Source organism: Drosophila eugracilis, unplaced genomic scaffold, assembly GCF_018153835.1.
Source record: "Drosophila eugracilis isolate 14026-0451.02 unplaced genomic scaffold, ASM1815383v1 contig_1985, whole genome shotgun sequence".
In the NCBI taxonomy this organism is placed as follows: Eukaryota; Metazoa; Arthropoda; class Insecta; order Diptera; family Drosophilidae; genus Drosophila; species Drosophila eugracilis.
The window spans coordinates 74374-91976 of record NW_024572849.1 but is presented as its reverse complement, the minus strand read 5'-3'; the positions used below and the strand labels follow the sequence as shown (position 1 = coordinate 91976).

The window sequence follows — 17603 nt, the reverse complement described above, 5'->3', positions numbered from 1 at the left end:
GGAGTCTATATCGGTAGTTTTGGCAGGCATGCCAACTATCGATTAGAATAAACGTTTACCATAAGTATGGCGGTCGTGGATCTCAACGTGAACCGCAGCCTAGTTGTCTCCAACTTTGATGGCTACAAGCTGTCCTTCGATCCTGTGCCGGTTCTGCGGCAGGAGCTTGAGTGCGACCCTGTGCGCCAGGAGCTAGCCGCGGATGATTTCTCACTTCTACATGCACAACTGTTTGACTTACAAAATCATCTATTTGCTGATCCCTGGATGCGCCACTATAGTTACTTTTTTAATGTGCGCCACCAGCTTGTGCAGTGCAGATATGATCCACTTATTGGACATGCTGATGGTCAGCGGGTTGTTTACACGATGGATTATCGCGACCAGGGCGATGGACACAAACCTAACTTGACGGACTATAACTACACCCTTATATTCGTTTCGGAACGTTTCTGTGTGATTTGCGACGGGAGGACCTCGTATCACCTGATTGACACAGGCGATCGATCCCGATCCGGTCCACAAGAATGGCAGCGTATCACTCACACGCGGGTAAATAGTACCATTGAGTTTCACGGCTTTATACTCTACGATGCCCGGCTGGATATGGTAAAGGAATGCAAGCAAATCTCTCTGGTTGCCGGACATGTGGCACGCCGTCCTGCCGTAGGCGGGAGACAAACGCAAATTCATTTCATGGATCTAACCTTAGGTCGTTGGACCCAGTCACTGGAAAACAACGAGTGGTCCTACAGTGTTTGTCAAAGTCTGGAGACCACTGGTTCCATCTTCTACTGTGCCTTTGAGCCGCGAGCCGAGTCCCTAATTATTGCCAGCAATCGTGAGGTACAAACACGAGAGCAGCGCAAGATAACCGACGAAGCTGCAGTCCATGCTGGACCCGATGCTGCAGCGAATGCTGTATCGGAAACTTTTGCTTCCCTGCTGGAAAACGGCGGTGAAGCAAACTATACTTGGTCTCAGACGATTGAGAATGTGGTCATCACATTAGAAGTGCCACCCTTTACTCTTGAAAGCGACTTCAACGTTCGCTGTACAACTTGCACTGTGGTGGTGGAATATAAGACCCAGGTGATTTTCACCGCAAGTTTATACAGCAATCTGGACCCGGATTATCCAGAGTGGAAAATTAGGACGGATGGACTGGAAGTGGTGCTGGCTAAGAAGGAGCATGAACACTGGCCACGATTGCTTGCGGAGTTGGAAGGTGGAGTGGCGGAGCAAATAATATCCTTCGAAGGGGGGCAGATGCCAATTCCTAATCTTGCGGACCCCGTTGAGGAATGTGACATAGATAACGATGACACTAAAATGGGTGAGTTGTCAATTTTTTGTGTCCTTGCACTTTACCATTCTTTCAGCTTATTTATTATATTTCCCCGATCTCTTTTAGTGCGCTTTAATCTGCCTAGCGGTAGCATCACTCATACTATTTTCCTCAGCTCCTCGCCACTGCTGTTTACCACGACATTGCGTCCTGGATTTCCGGCAGCCTTTGCGACGCGCGAGGGTGTGGATGCCTCAATATGGTTGCAGATGTACCAACCCACTCGACCGGACGAATGGAGCGTTCGTCATGAGGGACAACTGCACGCCTTTGGCTACGTACTTGCTTCTAAGCAGCAGCGCAAGTTTACTGGCTGCTGCCCGGATTTGGACTACGTGGTCATCTGTGAGAGTTGTCGCCATGTGATAATCTATCGGCCGCATCATGATTCCGCTAGTGGTCTGCGCAAGCGCAACGGTCCACCAGTCACTCTGGGCAAACAGAGTCTCATTACCATGCCTGATCACACCGGCGAGATTCTGGGCATGACCACAGCCAATAATGTGATCACCATTCTTTCCAAGAAAGCCCTGCTACACCTGCAGGTGTAGTAGGAGTTCGATTCCCATTGGCACGCAGCACATTCGGAATTTTATTTTAGTTTTTCGTATAAAGTTGGTAAGATTAAAATATTTAATAAACTCTTTTTAAATATTTTTAACTCCATTTTATGCTTTTTAAAACTTGTTATACTGGTTTTGCACTGGCTGTTTTGAATATTTCAATAATAAGTAAATGATAAATAGTTAAATATCAAATTTTAATTTTCTAATATATTTTTTTGCCCTAGGATAACAAACAACATTCAAAGTAGGCGGTCGTCTCTCGTTCAAAATTCTATTTCGCCAAACGAACCTTTTTAACGTTACTTAGAATTGAATTTTAATAGTGATATCACATTCAGGCAAAAGCAAATTTAAAAATCAAATAAAACCAGAAGTAAGTATAGTATTAATTCATTTTGTGTTTTAAATTTTGATGGTGATTTTGCTTCAGGCAAAAGCTTATATAGGAATCGTATAAAGAAATTCGTGAATATGTCGGTGGTAGAGCTGAATGTAAACAGTACCCTGATAGACACCAATTTCGACGGCTATAAGCTCTCGTTCGAGCCGGTACCAGTGCTGCGACAGAATCTTGAGTTCAGCCCTATGCGCCAGGAGCTAATCACTGATGACTTCTCGCTTCTACATGCTCAATTGTTCGACTATCAAAACCATCTCTTTGCTGATCCTTGGTTAAGCTATGACAGCTATTTTATTGATGTGCGCCATCAACTGATCCAGTGTAAGTATAATCCATTGACTAGACTTGCCGATGGTCAGCGGGTTGTATACGCCATGAAATATGGCGACCAGGGAGATGGCGACAAAAATGACTTGATGCATTACAATTACACATTAAAATTCGTATCAGAACGCTTATGTGTGATTTGCGACGGGTTGACCTCGTATCATCTGATTGACACAGGCGATCGATCTCGATCTGGTCCGCAAGATTGGCAGCTGATCACTCGCACGCCGGTAAATAGTGCCGGTGAGTATCACGGCTACGTACTCTACGATGCCAGAATGGATTGGAAAACAGATACGGAATGCAAGCAAATATCTTTGGTTGCCGGACATGTGGCGCACCGATATGTCGTACGCAAAAGACATCAAATACAAGTCCATTTCATAGATCTCACTTTGGGTCGTTGGACCAAGACAATGGAAAGTAACGAATGGTTCTACCGTGTTTTCCAACGATTGGAGACCACTGGCTCCATTCAGTACTGTACCTTTGAACTGGGTGCCGAGTCTCTAATCGTTGCCAGCAAGCGTGAAGTACAGACACCAGAGCAAAGAAAGGCATCCGATGACGATATAGCCGAGGCTGCAGCTAATGCTTCACCAGATATTTTAGATTGCCTGCTGGAAAACGGTAGTGAAGCAAACTATACTTGGTCTCAGACTATTGAAAAAGTGTTCATCAAATTAGAACTGCCACCATATGTTCCTCAAAGCTCCTTCGAAGTACGCTGTACAACTTGCTCTGTGGTTGTGGAATATATGACCCACGTGATCTTCACCGCATGTTTATACGGCGATCTGGACCCGGATTTTCCAGAGTGGAAAATGAAGTCGAATGGCCTGGAAGTAGAACTGACCAAAGAGGAGCATGAATACTGGCCACAATTGCTTGCCGAGTTGAAAGATGGAGTGGAAGAGGAAATAAAACTCATCAAAAAGGGGGAACTGCCTTTTCCGAATCTTCTGGAACCCTCTGAGGAAGATGACATGAATTACGATGACACAAGAATGGGTGTGTAGTCAATTATTTTGTGTAGATGTACTCCATTCTTTCAGCGTATTTATTAAATTTTCCCGATCTATTTCAGTGCGCTTTAATTTTATCAGCGGCTGCATTACTCACACCATTTTCCTGGATATCTCGCCACTGCAGTTTTCCAAGACATTGCTGCCTGGATTCCCGGCAGCATTTGCGACGCGTGAGGGCGTAGATACTTCAATATGGATGCAGAATCTCCAACCAACTCCAACCAACGAATGGAGCGTTAGCCATGAGGGGCAGCTGCATGCATTTGGCATCATGTACGCTTCTAAAAACAACCGCAAGTTCGCCAGTTGCTGTCCGGATCTGGAGTATGCAGTCATCTGTGAAAGATCTCGCCATGTAACAATCTATCAGCCGCTTCACGATGCCGACAATGGTTTGCGCAATCGCGACGGTTCACCAGTCTCTAAAGGCAAACAGAGTATCGTCACCCTTCCCGCTCGCACCGGCGAGATTCTGGGCATGAACACATCTAAAAATTTAATTACAATTTTATCCAAGAACGCCCTGCTACACCTGCAGATATTTTAGGAGTTCTTTCCTATTGGCACTCAACCCTTTCGGAATAATATATTTGTTGTTTTTATGTAAATGGTTTTCGTTAAGTGGACAATTCATTTCCATTCAAGTTAAATTCCATTTCCGTTCCAGTTAAATGTTTAAAAATTCAACAATGTTTTATAAGAATTTTGGTTGAACAAATTTTTTTCATTGTTTCATAATTCCATATATGTACATACATATGTATGTAGTTAGTACCATTTAAAACAATTTGATGAATTGTTTCAAATATTTTGGTTGGCAGAAGCCATAAATAAAAAGTTTTTATTTTATGAAAAACTTGGCAACGCTGCTTTTAACTGCCAGTTGTCGATAGCTTATCATTCAAATAACGATAGTTTTCGATAATACATACGTGTAGAAACAAGTGTTGCAAAGTGGCGGTCTAAAAGAGTGTTGACACGTGTCAGAACTTTCGGCCTAATGTTGAACGATAATCATAACGCATCCCGATATTAAAAGAACAAATAACGCCGACTGAAATATCGATAGAATAAAAAACAAAAACACGTCACGTAATCCGGACGGAGGCTGGTAAGTTATTGACAGGTGGCATTGCATTTTCCGGGAATCTTGGCAGTGACCTAGCGTTTATCTATTACAGCTGGAAAATCGCAGGCGGTGAACCAGAGAGAATCGATAGAATAAGCTCCGTGAACTAGGAGCACCCAGCAATTACCAAAAAAGCAGATAAAAAACCAACAATGAACACACAAATTGTGGTATTTTTGGTGGCCCTAATGATGCATTGCATATCCGCAGTGGAATTCACCTTCGATCTGGCCGACAATGCGGAGGATTGCTTCTACGAGGAAATCAAGAAGAACTCAAGTGCCTACTTTGAGTTCCAGGTGTCGGCCGGTGGGCAATTGGATGTGGATGTCACCCTGAAGGATCCACAAGGCAAAGTCATCTACAAATTGGAGAAGGCCACCTTTGATAGCCATCAATTTGTTGCCGAGACGACAGGCGTTTATACTGCTTGCTTTGGCAATCAATTCTCGGCCTTCTCTCATAAGATCGTCTACGTGGACTTCCAAGTGGGCGAGGAACCGGCTCTACCGGGTGTGGATGAACATGCCACGGTGCTCACACAAATGGAGACATCATCTCAGGCCATTCACAAGGGTCTCAACGACATTTTGGATGCCCAAACGCATCATCGACTGAGGGAGGCGCAAGGTCGCAAACGGGCCGAGGATCTCAATCAAAGGGTTATGGTGTGGTCATCGCTGGAAACGGCCGCCGTCATCCTGATCGGTCTCGTTCAGATCATGGTGCTAAGGAATTTCTTTACGGACCGAAAGCCCAGCCAGGCGCACTATGGTCGTCTCTAGAGGATTGGGTATTGCAACGGGAGCTAGTTTTGTTCTAAGCCCTTGGATGGTAAGGGAGCGCCCCAGTCCCTCACCCTCCAAAACTATCCCTAATTAAATCCCCGAAATGTTGTCAATCTCGTCTTAGCCACAACGTATTCATTCCTCCCCTCAAGGGCGTTTCTTTTCGGGGGGAAAAAAATGGCCCCCATAAAACATGTAATATTTTTTTGTTAAGACCCCACCCGGAAAAACAGAATGTTTTTTTTTTTAAATACATGCAAAAACAACCATAACTCGATAGCTAAAGGTAAACTCTGAGTGTTTTAATATTGGTACTTGGTGTTAATAGCTTAAATTTTTTCTAGCAACAAGAAAAATTATTAATTTGTGTTATAATTTTTAGCATTTTCTTTTGTTCACAAATTATAATTTGAATTAGAAAATCTTTAGTCTTAATATTTCGCATTTCTGGTGGCGTGGCCTCATTTATAATATATATTTTTAGATATTTTCCAAATTTCAGCTGAGTCAATAGAAAAGAATTTTGACTGCGTGGGAGAGAGAATGTTATGTTAGGAGCCGTACGTTTAATTGAATGATAATTTCAACAATAATGAGCGGTAAAAGACTTAATTATACGGAAAAAGATCTTTTGATATGATTTTTCACAGAGAGAAAAGTGTAAAGTTTAGACTATGATTCAAAAAGTCCCTATGATAACTAATAGCACGTACCCATCAAAAGGGAATAAATGGTTAGCCTTATCTTTAGAATGACGGGCACTTATCAATGATTTCCATTAATCTTGTTAATAACTAACTATCTTATCAGATGGATAGTTGTTTTTTTGGGAACTTGGTCAATTATTTTCACAACTGATAAGGTATTTTTGTGCTTCTGCATTCACACTCAGATATGTATATGTATCTAAGACTTAAATGCGATTATGAAATTTTGACGGATTCGGGTTACTAAATGACAATTATGCAAACAAAATTATTGCCACTGCTAAGATTATGCCCCCCCTATTCAAATGCAATAAATCTTTTTAACTGCTTTCTGTATGGGCTGTCATCTTTTATTTGTTGATCTTCTTCATTGACTGGATTTTGGAATTTCGCAGATCTTTTGTCAATTTACGATTCGTCGCATTGCCAAATATGTACATGTGTTCAGATATAAAATACGATAAATGGTATGCAAATATCTTTGTCCGTTGTCCGTTGTCCGTATGCCAATTAATAGTATTTAAATCAGTCCAAGACAATATGCCAGTGACACATCGTTGGTAGTAGCTTTATTGTTGCCCCATTCATGACAAAAAGATGCTGAAATAAAATTAAAACAAACGACTTTGGTTAAAATTCGATTTTTATTTACTTGGAAAAAATGCTGGCAAAAAGTAAAAGAAAAAAGTTGAATTTTTTGTAAGTTAAATAAAAGTAAAATTAAAAGAAAATCGTATTGAAGTTCTCAAAAAATCTATATTTTTTTAATTTAAGTATTCTAAGCTTTTAATATATTTTAAATATTTTTAGACTTAACACTCTTTATATTCACACTTTTGGAATATTTTATGGTATTTTTCCCATCAATTTAATTACTTATCTACCTGTCTGGCCCCAAAGCTGAACTCTTTGACTTGGCAACAACAAACAGATGGCCCAAAACTTATGGCCAAAGTGAAAGGGAAGACAAAAGCTGAAGGACATGTGTAAATGAATTGTCAGCGGATCGATTGATCGATGTCAAAATGGGGTTAATCAAACGTCAACACAGTTTCCATGCTAATTATTCACATTTATAATTATAATAATAATAATAATAATGCGAGTAAGCTTGGCACGTGTGTCGGAGGTTAAATTACAGACCCAGAAGAAGATGATTCAGCCATTAGTTAGTCAGTCTAAAAATATATATTAAAATTAACCCAATTTGAGATTTTATAACATCAATTAAGGAAGATAAATTATTTAAAATATGGCTAATATTTAAATGGTTTCATAAGATGTTTATTAGCTATTATAAGAGGTTAGTTTTTATTTTTGTTTGTTTAATATTTTAGTAAATAGTTTAATGTATCTAGCAAAAGTAAGTTTTAGTAACCTTTAATGGACATTTTAATGGAAACCGCCTTATAAGTTTTTTTCTCTTTCGTTTTATTAAATTTTAAAAATTATATAAAATAATAACTAATTTTTTCCCATGCAGCCATCCCATTTGTAGGAAGGACAGCTTTTAAATAATATTGGCCAGTAGGGGTAATTAAAAAATCAAATTTCCAAATCCATTTAGTTTTGCATGGCGTGGCTCAATAATAGATAATCAATGAATCGTCACTGTTGAGGCTCCCAAAACGAAGAAAAAAAAAACAAATAAACCCAAACACGCCCCTTACTTCCTGAGGCACCACGCCTATTTCCCATCTTCAGCCCCCCCCCGTGGTAACCACTTTGAAGACGCCAACATTTTTTGGGCAAGAGGTCGCCGCTTTGGCTGCTGTAGTCTCTTCAGGTTTTATATATCAATTAGTAATCCGACGACACCGGTTCCATCCGTCAATGGGGAGATCTTTAGCCGGATGAAGCGAGGGGAGATTGTGAAGTTCTTTGACAATTAGTGATTGGAAAAGATGGAATTGTAGGTGATCTACGATTACAATAAATTATTTAAAATATTTTAAAATTGGTATAAAAAAAGTTATTTTTAAAATAATGTTTTTCAGCTGTGAAAAAAGGCTAAAACTTTTCAGCATTAAGTCTTATATATATTACAATATCTTTAAATATCTTTAATATATAAATTCCTTAAGGATCTCTATTGCATTTTCTTTTAAAAGATATCAAACTTCTTGATCTACCCACTTGGCCTACGAATTTATAAAATCGATTTGGTTTCCCTTTTCTTTTCTTTTTCATTTTTGTGGTAGTACGTTTGCTTATCTTTATCGGCTTTGCCAAATATTTCGAATGCACTGAAAGTAATTACCTATAAGTTTTGAAGATGCACTACTTAGATATTAAATATAAAAATAAAAACAAATTAAATTAAATAAAGAAATTATGTTAATCAGCATTCTTAGACATATTAAAAATACCTACTAGACTTTATTTCCCAGTGTAATTTTACACCATTGCGGCTGCAACCTGTTGCCGTATGGCATAAAATTTAATATTGATAAATATATTCCAACTATATATGCATAGCCAATAAGTATGTAAATCGACCTCCAATGGGCCACTAATGGGTGGCGATGTTTGTTAATGTGAATATATATACTATATAATATATATATTTCATTTTCACAGAGATCCCAGAAAGGTAGAGGAATAGACGGCGTATGGCGTATGAAAGAGATGGAAAGTAAGCGAGAAATTAAATAATTAACAAGCCAGGCAATATATGCATATCAAATTGTATTTTTTCTTTAGTTATGCCAACAAAACTGCAGGGGGAACTCTCATAAATAATTAATAATGTATCTACAATGCTAATTCCAAAAATGATCGGAAATTTATGGCTCACGAAAGAATTGAGGATTGGGCCTAAATAAAAAAACAAAAACAAACATTCCGACAGATGCATTTCATAACTATTCGAAACTAATTTGGTAATCATTCCTATAACGATTTGATTAATTGCAAATAATTACATGAGTTAAATACTTTATTTGATTTGGAAATTGAGGGTATAAAATATTAAAATTTTAATAGGAAATTTTATGGTTTTATAAAGGTTAAATGAAGATTTTTTAACCCCCTTAAAAGGTTAGTTATTTTTCTAAATATTTTTTAAGTTAAACTAAATTATCATTCAACCTTTTAAAATTCCATAAAATTAAGCAATCTTCCTGAAAAAACAAGCCCCATAAATACGCTCCAAAACTAGGCGTTAATCCATTGTCTTATTTAATCAGTTAATAAGTTTTTTTTTTCTCTTTCAAGCCCTCCAATAGACCTCTTTTTTGTTTGGCCAATATTTCGATTCAATTCAATTCGATTCAATTATTTGCATGTCCCGCCTTTGTTGACCATCTCGAAACGGAATTTTAGACCTGGTTGGACGCTCATTGTGTTAGCCAAGTTGTTAGCCCGTTCGTTTGTGGCTAGTTAGACAGTCGGCGGCAGTGGGCCAAATATGCATAAAACATTTAAGCCAAGATGGGTCAAGGTTTCTTGTTCATCGGCTAACTGAGAAGAGTAGGGGAAATCCCTGCGCTCCATCAAAACAAAACCAATCGCCATGGGAAAATTACACGGCTTTCTGCGGAAAACCAAATGAAAGATGTCGCTATAATGGGTTATATAACATCATCTATTATATTTTTGTTGTGATTTGTATCGAACGACTGTGAATAGAGTCATGTTTTATGTGGTTTTAATACCTGTTAGTGATAGATTAAGAGGGTATTTTGTATACGTTGAGAAGTAGGTTACTGGGGAGAAGGAAGTGTTTCCCATTAAATGAGAAGTAAATATTTCTGAGTAGGATTAGTAGCCTAATAGCCATGTCCTTCTGCCTGTCCGTGTGAAAGCTGAGTTCTCGGGAACTGCAAGAACCAGAAAGTAACTTTGTACTGGGTAACTCAAAGTTGCATCACCCGACAGAGGTTTCTCTCCTTCTTGTTTTGTGAAGTTTTTTACTTTGAGTGGTTTCTGATTTTTGATTCTTAAAAGTTTGCTGTAGTTTAAAAATATTTATCTTATTGCTATTAAAAGTTATTATAAATATTAATTAGAAAACTAAAAATAAAACACAAACTAACACCCAATTTGAAGCCATCATAAACCCCCAAATGAGATTGCACAAGAACCGGCGAAGTTTTTGGCTAACAGGTGGTATTATTTTAAGGCCCCATTCAAGGCGGAGGTGAGGCGACATGCTTATCAATGTTTAATGTTTAATTCATGGCCCAAAAAAAACAAATATACGAAAAGCCAGGCCAGCCGACACGCATTGCTAATGACAGATGTAATAATTTTGTATTTTTTTTTTTTTTGGCAATGCCAGGCAGATATTTAGCGAGCATTTTGCGAAACTCAAAGCCACCGAAAACTGAAAACTAAAAATCCGAAATGCCAATGCATATGCAAAGCTAATAACAGGAAATCCAAGCCACCCGATAACGAGCCCGGATTGCATAATCCGGACGGAGAACACAACGCATAGCCAACGGTGACTGATGCCCAATGTCCGATATGTCCAAGATATTTTTTTTTTTTGGGAGCAGGCGTATTAATTACATCCGCCCAAAGCACACGGGATCGGGAATTAGTTGGTCTACACTGGGAAATGTTTATGTCTTACTAACTTTTTTGATATTCAAGTTATTAATAGAGCAAATGGTTTGAAGAACTTAAAGTAATCGAAGTATTTCCTGTAGGTAACCCTTAAAAAGCAGATAAAACAGAGAGAAGTACCTTAAGTTTCATAGATCTAGTTTCTAGTACCGAGTACCTTTTTTTTTTAATAACCCAACAAAAACTATCTCAAGTACCACCCATATTATACCAACAAATACCATTTAGTCAAGCCCTTTCCTGTTAGCCAAATATATTTATTGGCTATTTGCTTTTTTTTCTGGGTGTAGTAGTAGTAGACCAACCGGGCGATAACTCAATAAGCGGAATCTGCATTTTCGAGCGAAATGCGAACGAACGGCCACAGCGCAACTATCCAAAAATGTTGCGCAGCATCCAACCTAGTAACTAACCCCAAAAGCTAATGAAAGGCCCCCTTCTGTCCACCTTGGAGTTTGGCGAAAGATGATCGAGGTTCGAATATCAATCGGAGCGGTGGGAAGGGAGGGGAGAGAAAATTGGAAATGAAGATGGGGATGACGATGGAGATGGAGATGTTGATGTCGATCGTTGACGATGAAGATGCGACGACTAGTTTTCGGTTGGGCCTTTGTATAAAACGCGTGGCCGGGTCAATCGGGGCATCATTGATCGGTTGGACATCGAGGGCTCAAGCACGACCACTGTGAAGATGAATGTAAGCAGTATGGCTAAGGATTACCATTAAGCCGAAGGATTATATATATATATTTATATATTTATATATCAGTGATATTATTTATTACCTATTTTTTTTTTCTGTGTGACTCAAAAATTGTTTCCGTTTCGATTCGTTTTCGGTGAAGTTCTTTGGCGCCATTATTGCGCTCGCCATTTGTGCTCTATGTGGATTAACCCAAGCGGATATATCGCTCAAGCTGCGACAGCAGCAACAGCAACAGCAACAACTGCAACAACAACAACAGCCGCTGATCACCAAGGAGCAGTACTACAAGACGGGCAATAGCTTCCAGGAGAGTAACTACGGCAACTCAGGCTATCAGATCTTTGAGGTTCATAATCATTTTGCTGGCAAAGCTGGTCCCGCCTATCTGCCACCTCAGGGTCAGAGTTCAAGTGGACATGCCCATGATGATAGCCTGGACTTGTCCTTCCTGAACTTTGCTGATGCTTCAGCTCCAGCGCCAGCTTCGGCGACTCCCGCTCCTGCTGCTGCTGCTCCCATTTCCGTGCCTTTCCCATCAAACTATCAGCATGACTTCCAGCGTAAGGCTCCGGCTGCATCTTCGTCTGTTGGTTACAGTGGCCAGGCCTATCTGCCACCCAGCGCTCCGGCACCCATTGTCCAACAGCAACAGCAAGTGGTGCAGCAGCAACAGCAGGTGATTCCTCAGCAACAGCAGGTGGTGCAGCAGCAAGTGCAACAGCAAGTGCAACAGCAAGTGGTGCAGCAGCAACAAGTGCAACAGCAATACACCCAACAGACCTACGAGGCACCCGGCTATCTGCCACCCACTACTGCCGAGGAGATTGCACCCGCAGTGTCCAATTACCAAGCACCGGATTACCTTCCACCCACGGCCACGCCCATTAGCTATCCTCAGCAACAGAAGGTTTTCCAAGGACCCACCTATCTGCCACCCCAGCAAGAGCAAGTGCAACAAGTCCAAGTGGTGCAACAGCAGCAGCAACAAGTGCAGCAAGTGCAGCAGCAAGAAGTGCAGCAAGTGCAGCAGCAACAAGTGCAGCAGCAAGAAGTGCAGCAAGTGCAGCAGCAAGAAGTGCAGCAAGTGCAGCAGCAACAAGTGCAGCAGGTTCAGGAAGTTCAGCAGCAGCAGCAACAGATTGCTGTGCAAACTCAGGGACAGGAATATCGGGCTCCTGGCTATCTGCCACCTGGCTACGACTTCGCCAATCCCGATCAGTTGCCTTTGTCACTCACTCAGAATGTTGCTAACTCGCAGAGTGTGTCTTCGGTTCAGAATGTTGCCACCACACAGAGTGTTGCTGCGGTGCAACAAGTTGCTGGCGAGTACCGTGCTCCTGGTTATCTGCCACCTGGCTACGATGAGCCACGACCACAAGCTCCAAGCCAGATCACCTACCAGCAGCAACAGCAGCAGCAACCACTGCAAGTCCAGCAGCAGCAACCACTGCAAGTCCAGCAGCAGCAACCACTGCAAGTTCAACAGCAGCAACCACTGCAAATCCAGCAGCAGCAACAGCAACAGGTGTATGTTGCACCTACCCAAGCCACTGTCAGCAATCCTGGCGCCCTTCCCGATGGCTATGACTTTGTGAAGCCTGAAAACTCCGAGGCAGCCATTGCCGAGCTGCACAGTCTTCAGACCCAAACGAAGCTGCTGAAGCAGCAGCAAGAGCAACAGTTACTGTTGCAGCAGCAGCAGCAACAACAACAGCAGCAACAACAGCAGCAACAGATCGTGGTGCAGTCTCAGTTACAGGTTGCCCAGCAACAGCAAAGCGCAGACATTGTCTATGGCCGCCCCAAGTCGCAGCAACAGCAACCATTGGCTCCTCAAAGCACACTGGCAACATCTACTGCTGGCAGCTACCAGCAACATTTCACGGCACCTGGTTACTTGCCACCAACGACCGCTGTTTCGGCTCCCGCTCCAGCTCCAGTTGCTGCCCCTGTAACCGTTTCCATTCCAGCTCCTGCTCCTTTGGCCATCCCTGCACCAGCTCCAGCTCCTGTTGCCGTTGTCCAGACAACAGCAACATCTAGCTCTTACCAGCAGCAACAGCAGCAGCAATACAGGGCTTCTGGTTATCTGCCACCAACTGTTGCAGCTCCTGCCCCCGCTCCCATTCAGATTGCTGCTCCAGCTCCAGCTCCCGTTCATGTTGCTGCTCCTGCTCCAGCTCCAGTGCGTGTTGCAGCTCCTGCTCCCGCTCCTGTCCGCGTGGCAGCTCCCGCTCCCGCTCCCGTTCGTGTGGCAGCCCCTGCACCCGCTCCTATTCATGTGCCCGGACCAGCTCCCATTGCCATTTCCCTGCCAGCTCCAGCTCCCACCCAGGGTACCCATCTTCATTCCCTGAGAAGCTACATGAACACCGTTCAGCCCTTCGCCCGCTATGCCGCTCAGCCAGTCACTGTACGCCAGCAAGTCCAGCAGCAACAGCATCATCATCACCATCATCATCATCAGGTGCAACAGCAACAGATCATCGAGGTGGCACCCATGTACCGTGAGCAATCCAAGCGTCCACGTTTCTATGCCCCAGCCTTTGTCAGCAATGCTGTGCCCCGCCAGCAACAGCCCCAGCAACACGTGCATCAGCACTACCATCACCGTGCTGTGGTCCAGAGTCAGAAATTGCAACCCATAGCTGCACCCACTCTTAACTTCAAGACACAGCAATCCCTGCAGAAGTTCATGCCCAAGGATGTTCAAGTGGCTGTGAATGTGGCAATGGCAGCCACGGCACCAATTGTGGCACCACCAGCCCTGCGCGGCAGTTCACGAGTGCGAACCGTACAGATTGTTAAGCCACATGCCACACGTACGTTTAAGGTGCTCGAGCAACTCGATCAGGCTGGCGTTAAGACCATCAAGATTCTTGGTGCCACCAATGAACAGCCCCAGGGACGTCATCAGGTGGTAAAAGTGGTTACTCAGAATGCCCACAGCGGTGCCGAGAGTCATGTGCAGACTGTTAAGATCTACGATGATGTGCAGCAGCAACAGCAGCAGCCACTGAGATTGCAGCAACAGAACAATGGCTACTTGCCACCAGCTCGTCCCAGGTCGCGTATCGTGCGTCAGGCATCGAAGCCGCTGCGTCTGTATCCCGTTGCCAGTCTCTAAGGAATGGAATGGGGTCAAGGTCAACTCCCAGCACTGATTAGTTGTTAATTTCATCATCGAGCGTCTAACTAACTATTTTTTTTTTTTGTACAAAACTCTTTTTCGCTTTTTTCTACCTCATTTTGCATGCATTTCTGTGCACTGAAAAAAAAAAACAAGCCACAAACCACAAATCCCAAATCGCATTCGAAATCAAATCATTTGCATGCAATAACAACCGATTCGAATTTCTTACCTAATAAATTTATACTTACGTAAAATATGTAAATAATTTGACTGTTTAATTTCGTTGATTAAGATTGGTGAAGAGGAAGGGGGAAGCTTGGATTGCCCAGCCAATGAAGTTGGCATGGGAATTCAGAGCGGACCTTGGTTGGCAGTTTTTTATGGGTTGTGGTCGATGTTTGCTTTTTTTTTGAATTCTTGTGAAACGGAAATGGAAAGCTATTTGTCAGAGATACCATTTTTAATAGGAGTTTAAGTGGTCTAATCTTTAAGTTTATATTTATAAATATTTTTAAACACAAAAAGAAAGATATTGCAGAACTAAGATCTTTAGCCTTGACTTTTAAATGGCCTATAATGGCTTATCTTTTTTTTTTTTTAATTTGAAAGCCATTCACTATCATCTCCCCAAGCCAAAAACCTACTAAACCTAAACAACAACCTCTTATTAACAATTTCGTAATCGTTTAATTTGATAGCTATATACAAATATTGCTCTGGGCATGATGACTTTGATCTCAAATGATGTCTCTGCTTTGGGTTTATTTATCCCAAAGGCGTGTCATTTTCGCCCATAAAACTCTCTCTCTCTATCTGAATGTGTGACCTTCGTGGGTTTTCTTTTTTTTTTGGGTTGTGTTTAATTTATTTGTTTGCTTCCGCTCTTAGTAAGCGTCAAGTTAGTGAAAGGCCAGACCGGATTTTTTGGGCCTACACAACGTTCCATTTTTTGGTTTATTTGTAAGACGTTAGATGACACTTAATCGCACCTTACTCAATAGTAAATATGTTAGGGGAAGCCTATAAACTAGCAAAATGATTGTGTGATTACTCTTTTAAAGTTATTAAGAAAACTTTTTGTTAAGATTTTCACTTTAGTGGGAATATTTTTTACCAAGATATAAAGGGTATTTCTTCTAAGCTTCTTCATGTAGGGTGGCCCACGGATGATTTGCGTTTTAAAATCGCTATAAAAATATCAATATTTCCCAATTTTCATTTCAATTTAAACACTTCGTAAACCGCAAACCTTCTACTTCGAAATGACAAAGTCAAAATTATCGACAGTTCAAAAAGCAAACGCTACATGGGCCACTCCATCAAATTTCTTACAAAAAAACAGCAAACTTTGCCTCTAAAATTTGTTAGTTACTTTAAATTTTCCCCTCTAAACTATATATATTTCCCAAGTGTATCTTTTGAATGAGTAACTTAATGCCTCCGCCTTATTGATGAATGGCCAGTGTTTGGACACCAAACGATGACATAATTCCGGAGATGAATGCATCTAAGCCCTGAGCCTAACAAAGGCGTTGAGCCACTCTAATTTTCATTGTAAAAAAGCTAAGAAAAATAGTGAATTGAAAACATGTAGGAAGAGCCCATGCAGAGGAAAGTAATGTAGGATTTTAGAAAGATTTTATCAGATTTTAATTAAATTTTTTTATTGGAAAAAACATCTACAAAAGCCAACGTCTTAAAAGTCAATCTTTTTATTGTTTAAAAACACCCAATTTTTGGTAAGAAAAATTCTTAAATAACACCTTAGATATATTAATAAATTCGAAAACTTTGTTTTTTAGACATTCCTTGGAACAAACTGCAGGAGGATTTGACCTCGTTAAAGCAGCCACAATATAGTAGCAAAAAGCAACCTGGAGAGATCTTGGACATCATCTGAGATGATGACTTTGCGAGCTCTGGAAATGGATTTTGTGCGAAAGCGAAAACGAAGGAAGTGCCAGGTGATGTAATCTTTTGGTTTACCCATAAATAAAGTTAAAATTATGCTATGGCTAAGTATATGATGATCAATCTTTACAGATTGATGAAACATGAAAAATCAGTTGATTCTGAGTTCTGCCTCCCATAACCCCCATTATATAACCCATTATAAATATTGCGAATTGAAATCAAAAACAGAACTTTCAAACAAAACCAACATATGCTAAAGATATATCACTCTATTGTCTAAAAATTTTAACAATTTCTTTAATTACGTACAGAACTTACCCTCGGATTGGTGTTTTGGCAAATAGTGCCAATTTTTTCCTTTGATAAACAAGACCGGATTCTGTGTCTAAGCGTGTTTTCTGCAAATAACCTAAGAATGAAACAAAGCCAACAAAGCTATAAATATCATAACCAGATATCATAACCAGGCATTATTTACCCTTAACAAATATGCAAAAAAAGAGACTAATATCCAGCTTGGATTCTGTGTGAATGGTTCTGCTATATAAGCCTGATCTATGCACTTACCAAAGCACAGTTCCTTCTATCACAGTCAAAAGCAAGGCACAGACAGCAAGATGAGATTCGTTTTCATATCTGCTTTGATCCTGGCTTGCCTCCTGGTGATGGCCAATAGCTCATCGAACTCCACGTCCACGTCTACAACAACGAACTCAACAAGCACAGCTACCACAACGACTACAACGGAGGCAACGACCACCACAACAACGACCACGACGGAGGCAAGCACCAGCAGTGACAAGAAAAAGAGGAGGACTCGCCATTGGAAAACCACCCACAAGAGGAAAGGCAAGAAGGACAAGAAGGACAAGAAGAAGAAGGACAAGAAGCACAAGAAGTCCAAGAGGAAGAACAAGCGTTCCCACCACAGCGGTTAAAAGTTATGATCCCGTCTATAACCCAACGATCCCACCCAAAACGATGA

The 17603-nt window shown here is 41.2% G+C and overlaps 5 protein-coding genes across 7 annotated transcripts; all 5 read left to right on the top strand.

Moving 5' to 3' along the window:
* Nucleotides 1-43: 43 nt before the first annotated feature.
* Nucleotides 44-2303, top strand: LOC108104356 (nudC domain-containing protein 1-like). 2 transcript variants are annotated; one of them, XR_001772295.2, is made up of 3 exons: nt 44-1336; nt 1415-1966; nt 2139-2303. XR_001772295.2 is itself a non-coding variant. In XM_017210364.2 (2 exons), the coding sequence occupies exons 1-2, from the start codon at nt 67-69 to the stop codon at nt 1897-1899; spliced, it is 1755 nt and encodes a 584-aa protein (XP_017065853.1). In that variant the 5' UTR covers nt 44-66; the 3' UTR covers nt 1900-2303. The 2 variants fall into 2 exon arrangements, 1 of the variants encoding a protein (XP_017065853.1); XM_017210364.2 differs by having other exon boundaries at nt 1415-2303.
* LOC108104357 (nudC domain-containing protein 1-like) lies at nt 2198-4561 on the top strand. Of its 2 annotated transcripts, XM_017210366.1 has the most exons (4): nt 2198-2287; nt 2345-3271; nt 3329-3652; nt 3729-4561. In XM_017210366.1, the coding sequence occupies exons 2-4, from the start codon at nt 2386-2388 to the stop codon at nt 4214-4216; spliced, it is 1698 nt and encodes a 565-aa protein (XP_017065855.1). In that variant the 5' UTR covers nt 2198-2287; nt 2345-2385; the 3' UTR covers nt 4217-4561. The 2 variants fall into 2 exon arrangements, with proteins under 2 accessions (XP_017065855.1, XP_017065854.1); XM_017210365.1 differs by having other exon boundaries at nt 2345-3652; nt 3729-4559.
* A 79-nt stretch (nt 4562-4640) lies between these two features.
* LOC108104358 (transmembrane emp24 domain-containing protein 3) lies at nt 4641-5877 on the top strand. The gene is made up of 2 exons (XM_017210367.1): nt 4641-4780; nt 4851-5877. The coding sequence occupies exon 2, from the start codon at nt 4951-4953 to the stop codon at nt 5581-5583; it is 633 nt and encodes a 210-aa protein (XP_017065856.1). The 5' UTR covers nt 4641-4780; nt 4851-4950; the 3' UTR covers nt 5584-5877.
* Nucleotides 5878-11485: 5608 nt separating this feature from the next.
* Nucleotides 11486-14966, top strand: LOC108104364 (mastermind-like domain-containing protein 1). The gene is made up of 3 exons (XM_017210375.2): nt 11486-11562; nt 11711-12559; nt 12662-14966. Exons 1-3 carry the CDS (start codon nt 11557-11559, stop codon nt 14696-14698), a joined length of 2892 nt encoding a protein of 963 aa, XP_017065864.1. The 5' UTR covers nt 11486-11556; the 3' UTR covers nt 14699-14966.
* A 2269-nt stretch (nt 14967-17235) lies between these two features.
* Nucleotides 17236-17556, top strand: LOC121529858 (protein new-glue 3-like). The gene has a single exon (XM_041817858.1). The coding sequence runs from the start codon at nt 17236-17238 to the stop codon at nt 17554-17556; it is 321 nt and encodes a 106-aa protein (XP_041673792.1).
* Nucleotides 17557-17603: the final 47 nt, after the last annotated feature.

Excerpts from the sequence above, each read along its gene's own strand:
- LOC108104356 (XM_017210364.2), top strand. The coding sequence starts at position 67 with ATGGCGGTCGTGGATCTCAACGTGAACCGCAGCCTAGTTGTCTCCAAC. Across the intron at positions 1,337-1,414 it reads TAACGATGACACTAAAATGG|TGCGCTTTAATCTGCCTAGC; the intron begins GTGAGTTGTCAA and ends GATCTCTTTTAG.
- LOC108104357 (XM_017210365.1), top strand. The coding sequence starts at position 2,386 with ATGTCGGTGGTAGAGCTGAATGTAAACAGTACCCTGATAGACACCAAT. Across the intron at positions 3,653-3,728 it reads TTACGATGACACAAGAATGG|TGCGCTTTAATTTTATCAGC; the intron begins GTGTGTAGTCAA and ends GATCTATTTCAG.
- LOC108104358 (XM_017210367.1), top strand. The coding sequence starts at position 4,951 with ATGAACACACAAATTGTGGTATTTTTGGTGGCCCTAATGATGCATTGC.
- LOC108104364 (XM_017210375.2), top strand. Across the intron at positions 12,560-12,661 it reads TGCAACAGCAGCAGCAACAA|CAGCAACAAGTGCAGCAGGT; the intron begins GTGCAGCAAGTG and ends CAGCAAGTGCAG.
- LOC121529858 (XM_041817858.1), top strand. The coding sequence starts at position 17,236 with ATGAGATTCGTTTTCATATCTGCTTTGATCCTGGCTTGCCTCCTGGTG.